Below are 24,294 nucleotides of genomic sequence, written 5' to 3' on the forward strand. Positions count from 1 at the left end.
GTAATTCCATACATAGCAAGTCATTATACTAAAGATAAAATATGGTTGAGGCGAACCAGACCAAATAAACGTGATTACCAAGTCCTGATTGCTGTTGATGATTCACGAAGTATGTCTGAGAATTGCTGCGGTGATGTCGCTATTGAAGCTTTGGTTACAGTATGTCGTGCTGTTTCTCAACTGGAAATGGGGAGCTTGGCTGTTGCAAGCTTTGGAACGAAAGGAAACATAAAATTATTGCATGATTTTGATAGGCAGTTCACTGGAGAGGCTGGGGTTAAGGTTAGCAGGATTAACATAAAGTCTGGATGTCTTTTTATTGACACTTTATGTATGTTTTGTTGTATGAGTATGAAAGCATCTAACTGTTTATTTTGACTGAGGAGCAGATGGTCTCTCATTTGACATTCATGCAAGAGAATACTATTATTGATGAGCCAGTTGTTGATCTGCTGAAGTACTTGACTAACAAGCTAGATGCTGCGGTTGCAAAAGCACGACTTCCATCTGGACATAACCCCCTACAACAACTTGTTTTGATAGTTGGAGATGGTGTGTTTCCTGATAAGGTACCTGATTAAAATATGCTTGCAGTGTTTCCATTTTTCCTCACAGCTACTTGCCTCTTTGATCACTGGTCTTTAATTTTAATTTTTTCAGGCGAAAATAAAGCAGTGTGTTAGAGATCTATCAACTGGTAATCGAATGGTTGCTTACTTGGTTCTGGATAATTCTCGGAATTCGATTATGGATCTCAAGGTATCGTTCATTGTGCTCGAGTGATTTTTATCAGAGTACATCAACTCTTCTTTCCTCTGATCATAACTTTCTGGACTGCAGGAATATCGTTCTGGTGAAGTTTACATGTATATGGATTCCTTTCCCTTTCCCTACTATATTGTTCTGAGGAATATTGAGGCACTGCCTAGGACTCTTGCAAACCTACTGAGACAGGTAAGTTTGAGTCTCTTCCGCCTTTCTGAGGCAGAAAAAAAAAGTGAAAAAAAATAAATAAATAAAAATCTTGATTAACAAAGTTAATTCTGTTCATTTTGTTGGGTTGATTTCAGTGGATGGAGCTTATGCAACAAAGTTAACTTGGTTAACAAAGTTAATTGTGTTCATCTTGGCTGAAAAAGAATTGAAGACTCATTTACTTGGTGCAAGTATCATTCTTGAATGAAAGAGTGCACATCTGACCTGGTTTTTTTACATCAAAGCGGTTTATTTTTTTGGGAGGGTGAGAGGATAGAAAATCATTGAATTAATATGGGCTCTGCTCCATATTGTATGTACAGTAGTACACAAAATTATATAACAATGGAATTCAAAGTACAGATGCTGCTTTGATTTCAAATTTCATGTTTTAGCTACATTCGTTTATTCTTAATAACAAGTGCCTTTTGTATCAATTTTGTTATTGACATGATACCCCCTAATGGCAAATATAGGGAGTTCAGGTGAAAATTTTATTAAATATTTAAAATAATGACAATCATATACTAGTTTGGAGTCACAGATATCAAAGTTGATCGGAGATTGAAAATATTATTGAGATAGGCGAGATGCAACTCGATGAACACAATGGTTGTTATTTCCGTTTGTACAGCTGACACTAGAATAACTAACTCTTTAACTTATGAATGTGATAGGTATTGTGCTGTGGTATTAACAGCAACATTGTTGGCTTTGTTAATTCATATTTAGGTAGAGCAACAAATTGAATATATTATTGAAGTTTATAGAATTGCTCATGAAACTGCTTTTATGGTTATTATATGGATCTGGATCCTCCAGAATTTTCGTGTAAATGTACAATTGCAGTTCTTAAAATACCAGTAGTTTACAGTAACTAAAATGTATCCATTGATGCATAAATTGCCAAGTCATCCATCAAAAATTATGTTGGATATGCAACTGGCAATAGCAGAGGTTATTCCCCAAAATTTCACCGGTTCATCTCTATTAGACTATTATCGTCTGCAATGAGTTGACAGACTTAATTCACATTCTTTAGTTGATTTAATATGAAAAAGTCCAGGCCACTTCTGCTCTGTGTACCTGTTTTAAGCTTTAATTTAAGTAAATAATTTTAGTTTGATATTAGAATTACGTCTATTAATTCTAACTTTTATATTTAAAAATTTATTTAATTTTATAAAATTACAAAATAACAAAATCATGTCATTTTTAACCCACACCCATATTTAAAGGGAAATTCTTGCTGCACAAGGTTTCCTAACTTGTGATGGTAGAAGTGAGGGTAGATTTTATATAATTTTATTTTTGCATTTTTGCAAAGAAGTTATGTTTTATGGTCAAATCAATGATCTTCAGTACACCCACATTTAAGAATTAAAATTATTCACATTGCTCTAACTTCTGTTATATGGTTTAAGCTTTAATTTAAGTAAATAATTGTAGTTTGATATTAGAATTGCGTCTATTAATGCTAACTTTTATGTTTAAAAATTTGGAAATATTATTCTCTGAGAGAATTTATGAACTCACAAATTAAATGTGCGGTTCACTCTATATTTTTATTTTTTCTCTATCCTCTCTCTTTTAATTTGTGAGTACACGAGAGAATTGTTCTCTTGTAATATTAGAGTAATATTCCTCTTAAAAATTTCTTTTAGAATTAAAATCTTAATTTTATAAGATCACAAAATAACAAAATCACAACGTGATTACCAAGTCCTGATTGCTGGTGATGATTCACGAAGTATGTCAGAGGATTCCTGCGGTAATATATGTCGCTATTGAAGCTTTGGTTACAGTATGCCGTTCTGTTTGTCAACTAGAAATGGGGAGCTTGGCTGTTATGACTAGCTTCGGAACGAAACGAAACGAAACATAAATTTACTGCATGGTTTTGACAGGCCATTCATTCACTGGAGAGGCTGGTGGGATTAAGGTTAGCTGGATTAACATAAAGTTTGGTTGTCTTTTTATTGACACTTTATTATGCATCTTCATGTTCATGTTCATGTTCATGCAAGAGAATACTCTTGCTGCACGACGTCCATCTGGACATAACCCCTTACAGCAACTTGTTTTGATAATCGGAAGACATCAAGACAACATTTGTCAATTTACGAATATTTTCACCAAAACTCTTAAAGATCTCCCAAATAGACTATATTTTATTGTAAGTTTAGCGCATATATGCCCTAAGTTGAGTGGGAGTGTTAAAATATTAGAATTATCTATATTAATATTATAATTATATGTATTATTAATTTTCTTATTTTATTATGATTTGAAGTAATTTATCCCATTAATCTTTCTATATATTATAACCTTTTGTAAAATACAAATTCATCAACTTTACGTGATACAATTGAAAACTCGAATATATAGGTATTAAAATAATATTAAAATTTATCAATATGTTGATATCAGTAACACAAAATAAAAAGTATACATTTCATTTTAAAATTTTAAAATATAACTTAGAGGCGAATATATTTCATAAATTTATTAAAACTTTGTCCTAATAATAAGAAGTTGATATTCAAAACAGATTTTAGTTGAGTTTCAAAATAAACCTCACCGCTAAATGACCTTGGAATTTTTATTTTATTTTTTGGACTCTGACCAGCATTTGAAATTGGATCATTATGGCGTTGTCCTCCAACAACTATCATATCGACCATGGATGCGAGTAAATGACCTTGGAATTTATTTAGCTGTTTGACAAATTTTAATTATAAACTACTTTTTTTGACATTTTAAACTGATTCCTACCATGAAAATTCACTATAAGTTAAAAATTTTGTACAATTACAATTACAAAAATATACTTTAATGATTAATAATTGTAAGCTTATTTCTTTTTATAATTATTTAAATTTCATTTCCTGTTTGAATCAATTGAATCTTAAGCTATTTGGCTTGCACTTTGCCCGTAATATCATCACAGGCGCGTGTATTGAACTCTACTAACAAAGTTTTAAATCATTTTTTACTTAAAATGTATTTAAAAAATATAAAAAAAAAATTAATAGTTTTTCTTCAAAATAAAAACTTATTTTGACGATATTGTTCATGGTCTTGAAAAGCAATAAAGAAAAAGCCTATTAAATTTGACATTTCAAGCACACAATATTAAGCAATTCATTTCATTTGATAGATCAGGGAGGCAAGTGGGGCCTTTGTCTCCCACTCAAAGGGGCAGAGGCTCAGATCTCTGTTGGTCTTGTTTTGACCATACTTATCTTCAATTTATTTTCAATTTATCATATTTATTTCATTTGATACATATTATGTATAATGAAATTTTATTTTTATTGTAATAAATTTTTCCATATATGTCAAACTCATATTATTCAACTTAATCAAATTAACAAACATACAAGATGAGCCCATGAGGATGAACTAAAGTGGCAAAGGACATATAATGTTATGAGGAAAGTTCAAAAGATGCTTGATTTGTTTTCTGTTTCTATTTTTAATTTACATGTTTCAAATTAATAATTATGAAAAAAAAAAATAATGCATTTTTTCATTTAATGTATTGTTTTTAAATTTTTGAAAATAAAAAATAAAAAATGTTAAGCAAAAAAAATTAAAAAAATCACGTTTTGATTCTTCCCCATGGGAGCAAATATCCTAAGTCCTAATCCAAGAGTGGGGCCTCACTTGTATACAGGAAGACGAGTTAAATCGGGTCGGGTCAGAAATCAATCGGGAACGCACTCAACCCGAGGCCCAGGCCCAGACGCACAACCCATTGAGTATTTCGCACACAGACCCGAGTTGGTTATATGAGGGACTCAGTAAATCTTCGAGACCAAGTTACTGAGTCGTGTCAGACACTTTTTTTCTTTTACATATATTAGTGTCACAGCCTCTTTCTTCTTCACTCACACCAATCATTACCATCATCAACATACATCTCTCACTCTCTTCTTTCTCTCTCTAGAAATGGAGCACATCATCACAACCAAATCAAACAGCAGCAAAACCACGTTCACGGGAACGTTGCCACCGAAGAGGGGGCAAGTCAAGATCAGAGTACTGAAGAGTTTCGTCAGGTCTGCGACGGCGTTAGTTTCTTTGGCTGGTGCTGGGTTAGGAAGGAGGAACGGTAACGGAGAAGAAGACGGAGCTTCTGTCACTCATAGCAGCCCTTCTACCATTCCAAGTGGCTATAACTCCGATGCCTGATTCTCACAAATCCAATCATATGTTATATAGTCTCTGCAGGGCGTACGTGTTCACTTAGATTAATTAATGTTTAATCTCACTCTTTTTTTTTTCGTTGAAATTCTTTGATACTAAAAAAAAAAATGAAATTACCACTTATGGTAGTTTCGTATACCATATATGTGATTCTGTAATAGGAATGTTAGCAGAGACGCTGGTGTGTATATTTATGATTGTTATTGTATAAAATTTTGAAGTTTATTTTTCTTGGGTCTCTTTTTCTATTTTTTTGACTAACCTAAGTTTTCTTCAATTTTTTATGGATTTCAAACAGTGGGACCCACTTGTGGGTTGCTGCTGCTTTCGGATCACAATGCCCCTTGTTCTGTTTCTTAATGTTAATTCCCACGCTTGATGCGCGTGTGTGTGTTCGTGTGGGTTGTGTTTCGCCAATTAATTATTTCAACTAATTAATGTGCTCGAATACACGATTATAGATTTCTGAATGAATTATTTAGCTGGGAAAGAATGGGTTCTATGAATGAACTTCTAAGAAGCCAATTATAGTTGTACAGATAAAGCTTTGAATCGAGCATTGAAAAGAATACACACCATGATTGTTTTTTCTGTTAGGAAATTGGAATGAAATTGACATGCACTAGCAAGTGGATTCCTTGACCGATTGATGATTGGCGGCAATCTGTTCGTCATGTATAACGAAACTTGAAAAAATTTCTAATCACCACATTTACTACAACATTTAATTCTTTATTTTGGTTAGATTCCCACTTTGATTAGTTTTCTTTTGATGTATTCTATCACCATGTATTGGCACAAAAATTTACATTAGCATCTTCTAGGACTTTTTTGCATGCTCAAGTGACAGAAATCCTCATACACTAAAAATATTCTTCATAAAAATGTTGACAAATTGGAGTGGCGCAATAAGCAACTTTTCTATTTAGCATCTTAAATGTTTGAAAGGCATGTGAAGCCCTTGTTAATGAAAACAAACCACTAAGCCCTATTCACACGGTACTCGCAGCTGATTCTTTCACATATTTCACATATTTTCTCAAGTTACTGCAGATAAGTTAAGTTATCTGCAGTAAGTCGAATACGACGTTATTAGAAATCATGGTATTTTTGTAATTTTAATTTATTTTAGGGTTATAATAGTCTTTATATTTATAATTTTTTAATATTTCAATACCAAAATGACATCGTTTTGGGAATAAATGCAGATAACTTATCTGCATTAACTGCAGAAACATTTTTCCCTTTTACATATGAGCTAGTATTTATGGGTATTCATTGCATGAATTTTTTTTTATTTTTTTGCGGACAACCATATAATAAAAGAAAGAGAAAAGTGTTTGTCATTTTAAATGATATAAAGTTATGTCATTTCAAGAGAGAAATAGACACAAAATAATAATTTTTTTATTTAAAATTTAAATTAAAAAACCCACTCACTTTCTCCCTCGTGATTTCTATTCTTTGTGTCTATCTCTCTCCTAAAATGACATAACTTATATTCTTTAAAAGGATAAACATCAAATCCATAAAGAAATGTGTGAATGTTTCTTTTATCATAACGGACTCATTACATAGTAAGGGGTGTTTGGTAGAGGAGAAAATTTTTTTTATTCGAGAATTTCTATTTTCAGAAATATAATGAAAACATTCAGTTTACGATAATATTCGAAAATTAAAAATTTAAAAAATTTAATTTATCAAAAAATCTTATAAAATATCTTGTACTAAACATCTCATAAGTGTTATCGCGTCTAAAACCCTTAGGGGACGTTTGGTTGAGGAGAAATTTTTTGAATACTATGGAAATGTAATTGATAGGGAAATAGTTAGAAAGTGAGTTTGGTAGGAAAATGTAAAAAAAGTTGTTTGGTTAGAAAAAATTTTACCAGACAAATTAGGTAAGATTTATAAAGTCTATGTTTGGTTTGAGGTAAAATATAGATGAGAAATAAGTTGCAATTACGAAAATATCCTGTTTTTAATTTTTTTTTAATCACCTACCCTTTACCCTTTTTTTTTTCAGTACAAAGCCATATATGTTGTCGGTGGTTAATGGGTCATCTAAGGGATCTCATTCAGCAACATCTCAAGCTCATCAAGCTCTCCATCATCATTCACGTTCTCTATCATCTCTTTCCCCATCTTAACACTTTCACACACCAAGAAACCAACAAAGAAGTGAAAGAACAACAACAACAAAAAAAGATGAAGAAAAAAAACAAAAGAAAATTCACAGCAGTCCAAGAATCAGAAAACCCATTTGAGATATTGATTCAATGAGACTGAAAAACAGAACCCCATGACATATTACAACTCTTTAGCCATCTGGGTTAGGTTCAGAGGTTGCAAAAACTCAAAAAGTTGATTCCTTTGTGATGAGAATTCCAATTGCATTTGCATTTTCAGAAAATCATATTATTTGGGTTATGGGTATTGTTTGTGAGGAGTTGGTGAAGCATGCAAATATTGAAGATTCAAATGCTGTTTTGAGAACACTCAGCACTCGCCATTAAAGCTGGAGCAAGAAAATACTGTTAGAAGAGGGTAATTTTGGCATCTCCTTCATCATCTTTTTTTCATTTAGCTGGCTAACGTCAAATACCACATTGGAAGTGGGATTTGAGCATAGTGTATTTCATCTGATTTTGCAAACAATCATCAATAGCTGGGTAAATTGGTTTGCTAGGGAAAAAACTTGATATTTTGTACCAAACATAGGTAGCACACAATCCCACTTTCAGTTGCCTTGCTATATTTTAAGAAAGCTCCAACCAAACGCTCCCCTAAGGGTGTTTGGTAGGAGTTTTTAATATGGATAGCTAGGCAACTTTTATTGGGAGTTCTATTTAACCATGTTTGGTGCAAGTGTTTAACAAATTTTACCATCAAAATTGTTTCCCCATCCATTGCAATTCATTTGCAAAATAGATAGAAAACACTATTTTGAAAAACCACATGAAACGGTGGTTTTTGAGATTTAGCTGTGCAACTAAAAAGAGCTCAATTTGCAATGACAAAAATGCCCTATAGTTGGGGTCTCTTTTCTCTTTCTTTCATATAAAAACCAAATAAGCAAAGGGGTGTTGTGGTAATTGAATCCTATTTTCCTACTAATATTTCACTTTCAACCAAATATAAATTTTTTCTAATCAAATAACTTTTTTTATATTTTCCTATCAAACTCACTTTTTAACCATTTTCCTATCAATTACATTTCTCTAGTATTCAAAAAATTTCTCCTCAACCAAATGCCCTTAAGAAAAACAATTGTAAAGACTTTTAGGATATATCATCTCAAAAGCTAGCTCAAAGGGTGGGAGTGTCCAAGGCCTTATAAACTCCACATTAGTTACTCATACAACCAATGTAGGGACTATATATCTCAACACGCTCCCTCACACAAGAGCCTATTGGGCTTGAAGAGTGGACAATGCAACAGGCCCAGCCTACCTGTGTTAAGAAACTCCACAAGAGAAAGTGGGAAACGGCGAGGCTCTGATAGCATGTAAAGAACCTTGGGATACACCACCCCAAAAGCTAGCTCAAAGGGTGAGAGTGCCCAAGGCCTTATAAACTTGACATTAGTTGCTCATACAATCAATGTGGGACTATATATCTCAACAATAATAATAAAGGATATAGGATCATTTAATATTGATATCAAATTAAAAGTTTGATATCTCATTTAAAGATCGTTAGATCAAGTAGATCTATGGCGCACATGCTTATAAATTAGAGTTGTTAGATCAAGAACAAATATTGACATTTAAATAAGGTATTAAATTTTTTGTTTGATATCGGTATCATAATTATAATTAATAATATTTGTGTAATAAATAATAATACTAAGGGTTCGCTTTTTGTCATGTGACATGACTAGAGCACTTTCCTGCACACACAAATCAAGTGTGGGTCCCACGCTTAAAAAAAAAAATCAAACTACATCAGGATACGACGCCGTATCCTAAGAATACGGCAGCAGATCCTTGTTGCAGGAATGAAGTGCCATTCCTGCAACATGATTCTTATATTTCCCTGATACTAATACATATCTAACTGTGAAAGTATATACGTAAATTTTATGAAAAGGTAGTCCATTATTTTTCATGACAATTACAAGTCTTAAAACATGGAGTACAAGGTCCAAGAAATTGCTTTAGTGGCACGTGATTGATGTTGAATGTATTAAAAGAAGACCAATCAAACGGGAATCTAACCAAATTAGATTTATTTTGTAAACACGTAACAGATTTGTCAGTAACAAAATTGGAAGTACCTTCACTTTTCAATGTTTCGTCAAACAAAATGCAAGAATCATTTGGTCGAAGAATCCACTTGCTTGGATTTGTTCCTTTTATTCATAAAACAATGATAGTGACAACTATATTACACCATTATTATTGTCTTGCTAACCCTTGTCAACAAAAGATTGTATTGAGAAATTATATGTTTGTAAAAAATAATACGAATGGATTACATACAGCAATACATGATATGTGGACTGTTAATATCTTTTACATATTCAAACTGATATATATTTGCAGTTTTTGAATGTATTAAAATTATGCAAAGTGGAATTTTTTTGAAATTTATTATTACTCAACAAGAACAATAATAATGTTAACAAAAGTAATCCAAAAAAAAAAATAATGTTAACAAAAGAAACTTCGCGATATTCAACTACAAATAAATAGTGTTTTAATTTGTTTTTCTGCTTAAAATGTGTATTTGTTTTAAGATGTAAATTTAGAAAGTTTTATAATTAAAATTGTTATAAGAAAGTTTTTGAGTGAATGAAAAGATCGATTCAATTTCTTGTTTCATGAATTTTTTTACTTGACTTAATTAAATTTAACTCATTTTTTCAAATAAACAACTTCAATTTATTTCAGGTCATTCTTGACCATTTTGTACCAAATTATTTCATATTAATATTTATGGAAAGCTTAAAAAAAATCCTATAAATTTCTTCGCGAATCACTTACCCAAATCCTATAAATACTTGAAGTCAACTTTGATTTTTCAATAAATCACAATCACATTTAATTAATATTTATCATATTTTCATTAAAATTTTGAATTTTGTTAACAAAAAAATATTATTTCTTGCGCTTAAAAAATCATTTTAATTCAGGCTATATATGTGTATAAACCTGTTCGATTGTTATTTATAGTAGGAAAAAATATTCAGTGATCTGATTCTCTCTCTTCATATTCTCTCTTTTTCCTCTCAGTGTATGTGGGCCGGGAGCGCTGAATATTCTATCTTGTAGTAGACAATCACATAGGAAAAAGAAAGAAATTAAGAGGAATTTAAAGAAGAGAAGACTACCCATCCAATGAAATAGGTTCATCTAATTGTCATCATATACTGATTTTCCACGAAAGGAAGTTTAATGAAAAATGAAGTTTCCAATTGCAATTGGCCTAGCATTTATCTTCAATTCATGTAGGTGTTTTCTAATTACGTGGCCGTATCGTATCTAGCCTCTACCTATATCCCACCTTATGTCCAATTTCTTCTCTTGATTAGATGGATATACGCATTGATTATCAACTGACTCGGATGCGGAAAATTCCTAGAATTTCTTTTTAAGTGTGAACTAAAAACTCCTATAATGTCAACTGCATGTGTTTATATAAATGCCAAATAAATATAACAATCATATAGCCTTCGCGTCAGACTTTATGTCACTCGATGAGGTAGGAGCAGGACTTGTGAACCTGATTTATTGTATGGTGGACTTATGAGCCTGATTTATTGTATGGTGGCTAATAATTGGGTCTTAGGCCAGCCTGATTTATCAGGGGAAGGTTCGATCGAATACCAAGGTGTAGAGAAAGAAAGTAGGTTTATTTGTTTTTTGGAGTGGGTTTGGATTTCTCAGTTTCAGTATCTAGAAGATTTTGGGTAACTGATAAAGTACGCAAAGAGATCAAGTTATATCCACGACGGCGGTATTATACTATTATTAAAGGGTAAAGCGACCATAATGTAAGAGGAAGCAAACCAATTTTTCCTTGTGAAAGAAAAATGTATGTGGGCAATGGCGGTAGGGTTTGACTTGTAATTCATTAAAAATGAGTTGGGTTGAGTTGGCAAAATGAGCTGTCAACCCAAACCAACCTGACCCAAGCCAGTTAAGGAAAAAAGAGTCATTCCACGGGTCAAATAGCCTAGCTCATGGGTTGAAGTTTTTTTTTTAGTATAAAAAAATACAAAATATAATATACAAAAAATGAACAAAATCCACACATGTTGTCATCGTCTTTCTTCCTTCTCTAAACCTAAGTCTCTAATCTTCTCACATTGCTGCTATTTTATATTATTAGGTTGTATTGACTCTATTTGATTCAAATATCTTACCCACTTAGTAGTAAGTTATTCTGATCATTTCCTAATGTTAGTCAAATTTGTTGTGAAGAAAATTCGAAACTAAAACATTTTGCTTTTATTTTCGTTTTGTAACCCTTTGTTTAAGCTGATAAAAGCCACATAGTTGGTGCATTAATACTACAGGTTCATTTAAATAAGCTGAAAACGAATTAAACCGCGAGCAATTTTCGAGCCAACCCACGAGCCATATTTTTGAGCCAACCCGCGAGACAACCCTAACCCGACTCGAGTCGGGTTGGATTTTCTTGCTCGTTTTTTTTTTCGTGTCAACCCTAATCAAACCCATTTTTTACGGGTTGGGTCGGTCGAGCCGAGTTGGCCCGTTTTGCCAACCCTGCTCGTGAAAGCCATTTCCAACAATAACTTTATACTTTGACCAAAAATGGTAACGATGATTTTTATGCACTATGCAGACAGGCTTGTAGAAAACACCAAAGTGTGGTATAACTCGTGAAGTTGTATGATCGATTCGATCAGTAATCATGTGAATTTACAATGCCACCAATAAAATAAAACCCTGGGAAATATGGCTGGTAAAGGGTGACTTACATAAGCACCTGAAATTAAAAAGAGACCAACCTATTGTGCAGAAAGAAGGCACAAGCGACAACCCAAGTAATTATATACCAGCAAGAGAATATATACATTGTAAAAAAGAATATTAGTTCCAATTCCACATGCTACAAAAATACAAAGCAGCATATCAGTGTTATGTGCATGAAGAGAGCAAGGACACCTATGTTTATCAACTTGTGAGGTCCATCACGTAAAGAAGTGCTGCCACTTTGCTCTCCTGCGTCGACAAATTCACTTCTTCCCGTACCAGTTGATGCAGATACATTAACCGGCAAAGAACCTAGATTAATGAATTTTAATTGAACATATCAGAATATGATGTTATAGAACCCATATGTCTCTTTAAAGTAGTATAGCTGCAACTTACAGTCATAGCTAACCCATCCAATGCGTTGACCAGCAAGATCATAGACAAAAATTTTGTCTTTCAATACAAGGTCTGCCAGAAAAAAAGGCAGTGTTGTCAGTATCATAATCTTCAAAAGATAACATGATCACTAGCAGATGAAAAACAATGATTTACAAACAAGAACAATATCTGGCAGATTGAGAGTAAAAACATTGTAGTTCTAGTGTTAAGCCCCAACAGCAGCAAGAATATTTGCTAGGGTGCGTGGGGTACAAAGTTGAGCGGGGAAATTATGATTTGATTCTATACTATTTGTGAGCTTTTATGTAAGGATATTCATTCTAAATATAGCTTTAAGATTCAGTTATTTTTAGTTGAAATTCAATCACATGCAAAACTTAATTTATGTATCCTTTCTGTTAAGAGTGATAGTGTTAATAGTGTAGAAGTCCCACATTGAGTGTGTCTCTTTGTATTCTTCAATTGGTTTGCTATATAATAGCACCAATGTTGTGTAGTTTAATATAACAAGGATTACAATGAATACCTCTTGTCTCTTGGTGATTAACATGGTATCTAGAGCCTAACAAGAGGAATCCTAATCCGCGTTTTTTTTTTCCGGTGGACCACTGTCTGCTGAGTAAAATATTTTTTTTTCTTTATCCCCGGAAACAGTCATATCTGTCAGTTTCTGGCTTCCATATATCGTCTACGGACCTGTCTGATCACTACCGCCATAAGGCACCACTGTCCACCGCCGTTGACCGCCGTCTCCGGCGACTTTTCCGGCGAGTTTTCCGGTGAAACCCATATCGATCTGATCGCCACGAGAAGGCGCTCCTTTCTGTCCAGGACCCATCCTCAGATCCTCCTACACGCGCTCTCACGCGCGTCAAACAGCGGCTGCAACCCGTTTTGTTGCAGCGGCGCGTCCCACTCCGGTTGGCCGTCGGACCACCACGGTCCCCTTCGTCTTCTCCTTGCGCACTTGGATCTGTCCTCACTTTGTTGTTTCGACTTCGTTTCGGCTTCCTACGGTGTCTTTTCCCTTGCTGGTCACTATTCACAGGCGGTTCTTTGCTTTTCGTTGCTGGTTCCATCGCTGGACTCTGTTTGGTCTACGTTGCTTCGCATTCCACCTAAGACTTCTATGGAGCCTGCAGTATCTGCTCCCTCTTCAATTGACCCATCTGCCCTTGTCTCCAAGGGTTTTGCACGTGGAAGCAAACCCTCTACGAGACGCTTTCTCTGCACTCATTGCAAAAAGTCGGGCCATACTATTGATCGTTGCTGGCATCTTCACGGTCGCCCTCCTCGCTCCGCTCATTTTGCTCAGACTACTGTTCCTGCCTCGGACTCTGCCTTGATTGCTGGATCACAGCCACCTCCTGGTACCACTGCCTCTAGTGCACACACGGGTAATTCCTTTGCTGGTGTTTCTCACTCGCCCTCTCTTGGTCCATGGATTCTCGATTCTGGTGCATCTGACCATATTTCTGGTAATAAGTCTTTATTTACCTCTCTCTGTACGTCTGGTCCCCTGCCCAGTATCACTATGGCTAATGGGTCACTGGTTCAGTCCCAAGGGATTGGCACTGTTCTCCTTTTTCCTTCTATTCCCATTGAGAATGTGCTTTATGTTCCTCATTCTCCTTTCAACCTTATTTCCATTAGTCGCTTGACTCAATCCCTTGACTGTATTATTTCTTTCACTAAAGAGTCTGTAATTTTGCAGGATCGGAGCTCGAGGAGGACACTTGGCGTCGGATCTGAGTCCAATGGCCTTTATGAGCTTTCAACTTCTGTTCCAGTGTGCTCTGTTGTGGATTCTCCGCTTACTATCCATGCTCAGTTGGGTCATCCAAATCTTGCTAAGCTCCAGAAGATGGTCCCACGTTTCTCAAATTTATCTAGTTTGTCTTGTGAGTCGTGTCAGTTAGGGAAGCACACTCGTAGTTCGTTTCCCGATCGTGTCAGTCGTCGGTCTTCGTCTCCTTTTGCTTTAGTTCATTCAGATATTTGGGGTCCTAGTCGTACCGTTTCCACTATGGGGTACAGATATTTTGTCACTTTCATCGATGATTATTCTCGATGTACTTGGTTATTTTTAATGAAAAATCGGTCTGAATTGTTTTCTATTTTTAACAAGTTCTTTAATGAAATCCTTACTCAATTTGGTGTTTCGATTCGCATTTTTCGAAGTGACAATGCTCGTGAATATTTGTCTCATCAGTTTCAAACCTTCTTTGCATCTCACGGCATCCTTCACCAGACATCATGTTCACACACCCCTCAACAGAATGGCGTTGCTGAACGCAAGAACCGTCACCTAATTGAGACTACTCGGACACTTTTGTTACATGGTCATATCCCATTCCAGTATTGGGGCGATGCTGTCCTCACAGCTTGTTATCTCATTAATCGGATGCCTTCCTCCGTACTTCATAATCAGGTACCACATTCTGTGTTGTTTCCCCATCAACCTTTGTACCCACTCACTCCTCACATCTTTGGTTCTACTTGTTTTGTCCACAATCTCAGTCCTGGTCTTAACAAGTTATCTGCTAAGTCACATCAAGACTGCTCCTGGCAAAGGTCTTCTCTATGAAAACAAAGGTCATACCAGAGTTGTAGGATACTCAGATGCTGATTGGGCAGGTTCTCCTATTGATAGAAGATCCACTTCTGGGTATTGTGTATTCGTTGGAGATAACTTGATTTCCTGGAGAAGTAAGAAGCAAAGTGTAGTTGCTAGATCAAGTGCTGAAGCAGAATATCGCTCCATGGCCACAGCTACCTGTGAACTCATCTGGTTAAAACAGCTACTGAAGGAACTCAAGTTTGGAGACACTGGCCCAACATCTCTCATTTGTGATAATCAAGCTGCTTTGCATATTGCTTCAAATCCAGTGTTTCATGAAAGGACTAAGCACATTGAGATAGATTGTCATTTCCTTAGGGAAAATGTTCTCTCAGGAGATATAGTCACTCGTTTTGTCAACTCAAATGATCAATTAGCTGATGTATTTACTAAGTCTTTGAGAGGACCTAGGATAGACCAGATATGTAACAAGCTTGGTGCATACGATCTATATGCTCCAGCTTGAGGGGGAGTGTTAAGAGTGATAGTGTAGAAGTCCCACATTGAGTGTGTCTCTTTGTATTCTTCAATTGGTTTGCTATATAATAGCACCAATGTTGTGTAGTTTAATATAACAAGGATTACAATGAATACCTCTGTGATTAACACTTTCAATATATTACCAAATAAAACAGCACCAAAAGGTTCCAAACTGGCATTATACCTCCTAGAATTGTTACACCTTGACCCTGGATTTTCTGAAAGCCAATACACCACACTGATCCATCGCCCTGTAACACACACAGGTTCATCATTGCACTAAAACATAGTGAGATAACAAGCAGAATAGACAAATTAGAGAAAGTATAATAGTGAGATGTATACGAAGAATTAAGCCAGGTAGTTAGTCAAAGCAGTCAGCAATTTCTAGAATTAACCGTGTGTCCTAAAACTTTTCCAGGGATAAAAACAATGAGAATTTGAAGAGAAGTTGTGTTTTCTCCCCCCTACTCCCTTCATAAAGCACCCAAAAGAGAGCTAGCATGGCATAATCATAAGATTTAACTAAATGCAATAAAAGTACAAAAGGAACACACTAGTTTCTAGTGCAGGATAATTTATCTATACCACAAGAAATTATTACATATATACAAGTTATCATGGAAATTGTATTACAGAGGCATGAAGCACCTTAGAAAAAGAAGTAAGATCAATATCAGCTTTTAAGCTGCGGAGATATGGAATGAAAGAAAAGCAGCAGATTGACAGACAGTGAATCTTCAACCTTTGTCAAATATAACTCGTTCCAACTTGGAATCAATTTCTTCCCAAATCATGTAATCCAGGAATTAAACCTTAGAAAAGTAATTGAAGCTGGAATACTTACAATATAATTCTGCCGAATAAGGTAGTCCTGTGGCCTTAAAACCAGAGATGCACCACCAGCAAAGTTCAGACTTACTTGAGGAAAAATGTCAGCAATGCTAAACATAGTATAGCCAAAAAGAGGTAAAGAAAGAGTGTCAACATCCTTTATTTTTTAGCATCCAAACAGGAAAAGAAGAATGTCAAAAAATAATCCATAAAATATCTATGAACAGTTCAACTTAACCTGGTCTTTGTTGTTAAGTAACACTGATTTCCTCTAGAAAGAACAGTGCGCACAGATTGTGGAATAGCAGCTGTAATCTGCGTGAACAATATTTTTGCCATTAATTACTGATAAACTCTTAGCAACCCCTTTAGGAAAGTAAGTTAGACAAAATAATGGTGGACCCAAAGACCCATGTGGGCCAGCTTCTGTTAGTTAGGCCTGATTAGTTCCCAAACGGGAGGGTTAATGGGGATAGTTAAGGAAATCCCATTGGATTTAGTTAGGTCAGTGGGATTATAAATAGGGTTGAGGGAATACATGTAGGAAGTTAGAAAATTAGTAAGAAGAGAAATAGGCTATCTCTGGAGGTTAGGAAAGTTGTGGGAGAGAGTATTTTCATTTTTTGTTGGGGAAAGGTGGATACAGCAATGCGAAAGCAAAGCTTTTTCCCTCTTTGTGTGATTAAGATAGGCAAGAAAATATAGAAATATAGAGATAGAAACACACGAATTTGTAAAGTGGAAAACCCCTCAAATAACGAAGGGTAAAAGCATGGGACCGGAGGTCCAAATCTTCCAGTTAATCCATAAAAGTAGTATTACAAGGGTGTTTCTATACTACCCCAGCACAAAGCTAGAGGGTTTTACTCAACACCTCACCCACTAGGATGGATTACAACAAGTTTCCTCTAACCTAATTTTGGTGGATCACTCTCACCTTTGTGGTAAAACTAACTCTAATTTGAGAAGATGACAATCTCTCAAACTCTTCATGGAAAGGTGGCTCTCTCTTGGAGGATCTCACTTGCTTGTGGATTTGCTTGCCTACTTGATGCTTCAATCCATCTTTTCCTCCCCTGTTCATAGATCCTCCCAGTTCATAGATGGCCAAAAGATTTTTCTTCCAAGCTTTAGATTGTTCATCAATTAATTAGGGGAATTTCCAATGCATGGAGACTTGAACCATGCAATATTCCAATGTTGCATTGGAATGTGTAGCCAACCCAATTAATTAAGGAGAAAAACTCTAACAATGTTAGAGAAATATAATTGTTAGAAAAATATAAAAACCATTAATGTAATCTCATCCAACGACTGAAGAAGTATAAGATGTTAGCTGGAGTTGACGGAGGGGAAAGAGAGACTTGGCCAAGTTGAAGTTGCAAGTTCCTGGTGGTACCGAGCGTGCCCTTCATCTTGCTCCTATCCTTTTTCCTTATCCTATGATTTTTCCTCTTCGTTGTGAATTTTCTCTCCATATGCATAAAAATCCTAATCTTACTAATTGAACCTGAGCAATGAATGGGTCAAAAACACTTCGACCTAGGCTTGACGAGATCTTGCAATGGAATAGGCTAGATAATCCCCATGAAGTTGACCCATCGACTCCCATTTCCCGCCTTTAAGGCTTGGCCTAATAGATCAAGAGGACAACCCATTTTTTGTCATTCCCATGATGCCCTTTCTTTTTTCTCTTTTTGTTTCACATCTCGTGGTTGATTCTATGCATTGTTGCAAAGCAAAGACCTAACCTTCTCCATGTGAAAGTCCAAGTCCGATGGCTCAGGTTATGATGGTGGGTTGGCCATCTCTATCGAAGGCGTTGAAATCGTTAGTGGCCGCGAAACTGATAGAACCCACTCTAAGAACCGGAAAATTACAGAATATCAAAAAGGATTTGTAGTGAAAACAAACGTCTATTATTGATATCTTCCTCAACAATATAAGGATTTAATTGAAACAATTATTCTAGGAATCAAAAACTAATACAGGGAAATACAAAGTGGAACATAAATGGTAGAAATTGATACAATACAATGAAAAGACACAAAACAGTATAGCAATTAGAGAGACTTTACTCTCTCCCAAGTCCCAAATCATAGCAAGATTCTAGATAGCCCTCACTTTTCTCCTTCCTTACAATTTAACCACAACCTCCCTTCCCACCTCATTCAGTCTGTTAGAACCAATTGTAACTGCCTTGCTAGTCAGCAGCTATGGCCTAAGTAGATGAGCCCAACATATTTCTCCTTTTATAAGTTTTATCCCTATATGCCTCCAGCATATATAATTTTCTCGACTAAAAAGAGCAACGATTTGATATTAATTGAGCAATAAATATTAGTATCTGTTAGAAATATTGATAATCCATGCTCAGGCATACTCTCACTGAATTTCTGTGTTTTGTAGAAGAAAAGTACAAGAAAAGAAGATTAATTCACAGAAGGAAGCTTGGCAAACTGCCTCTCCGTGCTATTGGCACGGGAATGGTGCGATCCGCGCTCCGCGCCAGGAATAAATAAAGATTGCCCAACTCACTGCCTCTCCATGTGATTAGCGTGATACTGGCGCTAACCGCGCTGAGGTCACGTGCAACACTTAAATGAGGTGGAATTTTATTTAAAAGAGAATTCCTTGAGAGATTTGGGAAAGATTTGTTGCATTGTATAAATAGGGAAAAAGAAACCCTATTTTGGAGCTTTTTGACAGTAGAGAGAACTCAGAGAATTAGAGAGCGACAATTGAGAGAAATCTTGGAGCTTTTCCGCTAGAGATCAAGCATTCAGAGAAATTGAAGATTGAAGACTGAAGATCTTCCCCTTTTCTTTCTTTCTTCATGAATTCTAGTTTCTTATATTTCATTATTTTCTTTAAGCTAGCTATGTTTGGCTAGTTTTTCATTGTAGTTAGGGTAATGCATCTGATGTGAACCCTTTGGTATTTGAATTATTTTTATAGTTCTTTTAATTCAATCAATTATATTTTACCTTGAATGAAAATTTTATATCCTTATTAGATCTGATCAATCTTATAGGGTTTTGAGGGTTAAAGGTCACAATAGACATATTGGGGTTCTAATTCTGACTGGGATAAAATAACAATTTGTGCATGATCTAAACATAGGCTTGTATGAATTGTAGATTTCTTAATTCATTGAACTTAATGCTTAATTCAAGAAGAGTTACTAAGACATTAGGATTCTAATTGGGTTAAAGGGTTAAATATTCTACGACATTAGGGTTTAACCAATTAATTTGAAGAAGGTGAATTCTCTGAACTATTAAGTTAATTAATTATAAGAATTAATTCAGATTAATAAGGAGGAATCAAAAGTGTAGTGCGCCCTAGCTACAGTTCTTTATTATAAATTCTTAATCATTCTTCGATCATAATTGCATGTTTTTTATACAATTACGTTTCATTCTTTTTATAATAATTTAACTATTATTCTCAATAAACAAATTGAATTGCCCAAATTAGAGGGAATAGTTATAATAGTATTTGGCACTTCAATACTCGTGGGACGATAATCTTTCTCACTACTTTATTACTTGAAACAATCGGTATACTTGCTGTATTCGCAACATATCCCTCTTGTAAAACTTCATGGGCTGGATCGCATCAAAAACCTTCCCCTAAGCCTTCTTTTTCAAATTTAGGTCATTCAACAATGGCTTATCTTCCTCTTTGGATTCTTCTTTAGGTTTCTTTTGTTGCTTGGTTTCAATCTCTTCTTCGTCCACCTTATGCTTCTTCTCACGTATCTTTGTTTCTAGCTTTGGGAGTTCCGACTTTGAATCCAGATCCAAAACACATAAATCCGGATCATAATTAGGTTGGAAACATTTATAATTCCAATGACCTAATTAACTAATTTTGTTAGGATTTCCCTAACCACCCCCATTGATCCCCGTGTTTGGGAACTAACTAGGCCTAACTAATAGAAGCTTGCCCATATGGTTCTTTGGGTCTACCATTATTTCTTCGAACTTAATTTCCTAAATTGGGGGTTCCTAATATAAACCTCCTACAAAGAAAAAAGTATGTCACTACCGCTACACGTGAAGAATCTAAGCAATAATATATTATTGATCAATTGGACGAAAAAAAATTGCCTAGGTGAAACTCACCGCATTGACAAAGGGATTGTAAGCCTCATCTGCAAGGTACGCCAGAGTTGTTCCAGAATCAATAATGGTACCTCTAGTGTTTGATGTAGCAAAAACTGCAGGATCAATTTGCAATGCTTGGCCATTGACAGAGATGCTCTGCATATTTAAATTGTAATGAGGCCTGAAAAATTTGCCAAGGAAGCAATTAGTCTAAACATTTTTCTCGAAGAAATGCTTACAAGCCATTTCAGTACAAATAAATTTTTGACAGTAACGTGTTTAAATTTTCAAATTATTATTCAACTTCTGTATGATATTTAAGGATACAATAGTGAAGGCATATTTCTGGTTAAAAAAAGAGAAGAAAAACGCAGTAACCCATGATAGAGTTATAAAATCCAAAAATGTGCCTAAATTACTATCTGTTTATAAATTCCTAGCAAAAAAAATAAATTAAAGTACTCCATGCACCACATGACACCCATAAAGAAATATGCACCCACACTAGAAAGGAAGTCAGTTTATATGCTTAGTAGTCGAGCTAATCAAGGCTTAAAATCTGTTAGAAATATAATATAAAATTATAATATCATTCATCTATCTTCACCTAATAGTTTAAAATTTTAGGTTGAATTGACTCTTTACGAAAGCAACGAGCTAAGTTCTATAGCTGTAAATTGGTACAAACTATCAAAATGCCAAATACGTATCATTAGGCATAAATTTTCACAATCAAATTCCTAACTGGTGTGCTAGAAATAATATAATATTTCAAAGTTCAAGAGTTACACACAGTTGAAACTTTATTTAGATAAACATATTAGTTAGACTACTTATTTGAAGCCCAGAGCACCAAGTGACTTCTAATATTAAACACTTGCTACGTATCAATAGTCAATACATCCAAAAAAAATGCATTCATCTTATTAGGCTCCTATGAAAAAAGGCAAGAAGCTTCATTAACTAAACAACTTGCTGTTTCCATCTCATTCAGAAAATCAACAGAAGTCAACCCTTGATGAAGAATTTCATTCTTCAACTAAAATATATAATCTAAAGGATAAAGGTAGTAAAAAATTTCATTTAAGCCTCTAAGCTAAGCTTCATTTACCAAACAATTCAGACAACGAACAGCATGTATATAGTACATAACAAAACCACAAAAACAGTTGATATAAAAAATATATAAAATGTAGCATTTTATTGTAAGAAAGAACGTACTGTGATGGAACAAGTGGACTATAAATTATGTTTGGCTCCACAATCTCACCAAGAACCAATAAGCCCCCACCACTACTGTCTCCTTTCAGGCAATGAGAGAACACTCTTGGAGCTAGTCCTTGTGAGGATAGCTGGTCAATGACAGACATGCCCTGTTGCCCAAATCCAAAAATCCCATCCACTGCTCTATCAGACTTTGTTAAGTCCCCAGTCTGAAGATTGCTACAACTGTTCCATAGCACAACAACACACAATTTAATCCTCTCCAAGCTTGAACCAACAAATATATATATATATATATATATATATATATATATATATATATAGGAATGTTATTAAAAGATAGGTTTTCAACAAGTTCAGGCTCATGATAGCTCACCCAAAAACTACTGGGGCTGATGAATTTGTGGTGAAATGTCCCTGAAAAATACTGGCAAAATGCATCAAGTCTGATACATAATAGCCTGATGTTCCACTACCATCTCCATACTGGAATGTGTAAGTGCATTGGTTGCTCTGACTGGAACAGCTAGCATCTGATGACTGTACTCCACTCCTGCACCTTTGGTCAAAACAAGAAATCAATGAAGATGTTGATGAACTCCCAGGGTCGAAGTAATTGAGCTGAATCTGCAACAAAAATCCAGCAATGATGATATTCACAAATCCCAAATTTATTATCTTGTTATAGTTATACAAACATTATATTGAATTAAGAAAATGAGGAACAGGGAATTTACTGGGAGACCACTTGTCTGGGGACAACCATTGCAGGAACCACAACTAACCCAAAGAACATCACTGCCAGTGTCAATCTGCACATGAAACTCCCTTGGAGGAGAACCCAATTGCACCTTTGTAAAATAAAGCCTGAAACAAGCCATAAATTTTCAAATTAATTTAAAAAATAAAATAAAATTGACAAGCACAAAGCATAAGGTAATTCAAGAAATTACAAATGAAAAAAATAAAACATTGAGAATTGAGAACCACATACCCAAACCAAGCCAACTTTGATATTAACCTTAACACACACACACGCACACACACACACACACACAAAAACCCTCCTTTGATAACACCCATTAGAGAAGTTGATCCAAAAAAGTGAAATTCAAAGAGTGGAGAAAGAATTACCCGACTTGTGAGGGATCGGATGCGCCTTTAACTGGGAAATCGACAACATAGTTAGTACTCTGTAACATTCTACGATGTCTTACAGTGTCCCACGCTCTGAGCTCACTTAACTCCACCCCATGATTCGAAGGAAATGCCCTTTCCAGTTTCAGAGTCACCGGAAATCCAGAAACAGCCTCCGCCAACAGCAACGCGACAGTGAAGAGAAAAGCGGCCGCCGCCACCATTAGTGTCGGTTGTTGGAAAGAGGAACAAAGGAAAGCAAAGTGGGATTGAGACACTAAAGGAATATAAGAACAAAAAGCAACGCAGTGCAAAAATAATTAGTGTTGTAGTTGTGCTTCATGATCATAATTCCAGAGAGAGAGAGAAAGAGAAAGAGATTCTAATCTCTATAAGGAGCTGCTATAGTTGCAAGTTTCGAATAACACAACGAAACGTAAAGTTCCAAACTTACAACTCACAACTGTGTGTTATGAAAATTTGTAAATTATAAAAAAGGCGCTGTATTCTTGCGGCCAAAATTTTTCACTATCAATTTATTAGTTATCTAATTATCATTAGATTCATATTTTCTCTCTTTTCAAATTTTTTTTAACATTCTCTCTCTTTGATTCAATGGTGATGTGATGGGTAATAAGTTAGTAGTAAGAATTTTTAGTAATTAGAATATAAAAATGGATTTGCTTTTTCTAATTGAGCCTAAAACGATATCATTTTGAGACAGAAATTAAGATATTTTTTGTAATTATAATTTATTTTAGGATTATAATAGTCTTTTTTTATATTTTTTTAACTCGAAACAACGTCGTTTTGGAAGTGAATATAGATAACTTATTTACATCTATGGTAGAAATATTAAAGCCTATAAAAATATAAGTAAATCATAATGATAAAATACATAAAAAAAAATGTGTGACCAAATTTGGCAGTTAAAAGAGACAATTCCTTGGTTAAAAATTATAGATAGTTAATTTATTGGTTAATAATGATTAATAAATTGTGAGAATTTCTTCATGTTTGACAAGTTTTATGTTAATGTATACAACATTGGTGTTTACCGAACATATTTAAACTGATCCAAACTCAATCTGTTATTTTAAAAGAATAATTTTGAAGACTTAGACCCCGTTCGAATATAACTTAACTAATGACTGGATTAAGACTATGTTGCCCTAAAAAATACAAATACAAATACAAATTTGGATATTATGTATAACTGAGTCATTAAACTGAAATTAAAACTGAATAAATTTAGACAAAGCATATATATGCTGGACAAAATTATTAAATTGTATAGGAATATGGTAAAAAAAATTGTATGAACATAAATAAATGTAACTGTGTAAGAATAGAA

General features: G+C 34.7%; 1 protein-coding gene and 1 pseudogene across 1 annotated transcript; one reads left to right on the forward strand and one right to left on the reverse strand.

Annotated features, from left to right (window-relative positions):
* The window catches only part of LOC133305605 (midasin-like), a 31,131-nt pseudogene extending 29,812 nt beyond the window's left edge, over window positions 1-1,319 (forward strand).
* Window positions 1,320-12,108: 10,789 nt separating this feature from the next.
* Window positions 12,109-23,335, reverse strand: LOC133305599 (aspartic proteinase 36-like). The gene is made up of 10 exons (XM_061505852.1): window positions 22,938-23,335; window positions 22,541-22,670; window positions 22,180-22,430; window positions 21,801-22,028; window positions 20,598-20,760; window positions 16,706-16,782; window positions 16,481-16,577; window positions 15,818-15,884; window positions 12,531-12,602; window positions 12,109-12,443 (listed from the first exon to the last, which is right to left on the reverse strand). The coding sequence occupies exons 1-10, from the start codon at window positions 23,162-23,164 to the stop codon at window positions 12,268-12,270; spliced, it is 1,488 nt and encodes a 495-aa protein (XP_061361836.1). The 5' UTR covers window positions 23,165-23,335; the 3' UTR covers window positions 12,109-12,267.
* Between the last annotated feature and the right edge of the window lie 959 nt (window positions 23,336-24,294).

The sequence above is a fragment of the Gastrolobium bilobum genome, unplaced genomic scaffold (assembly GCF_033153095.1).
Source record: "Gastrolobium bilobum isolate Gb01-03AN ecotype WA unplaced genomic scaffold, APGP_CSIRO_Gbil_v1 utg1533, whole genome shotgun sequence".
Lineage (NCBI taxonomy): Eukaryota > Viridiplantae > Streptophyta > Magnoliopsida > Fabales > Fabaceae > Gastrolobium > Gastrolobium bilobum.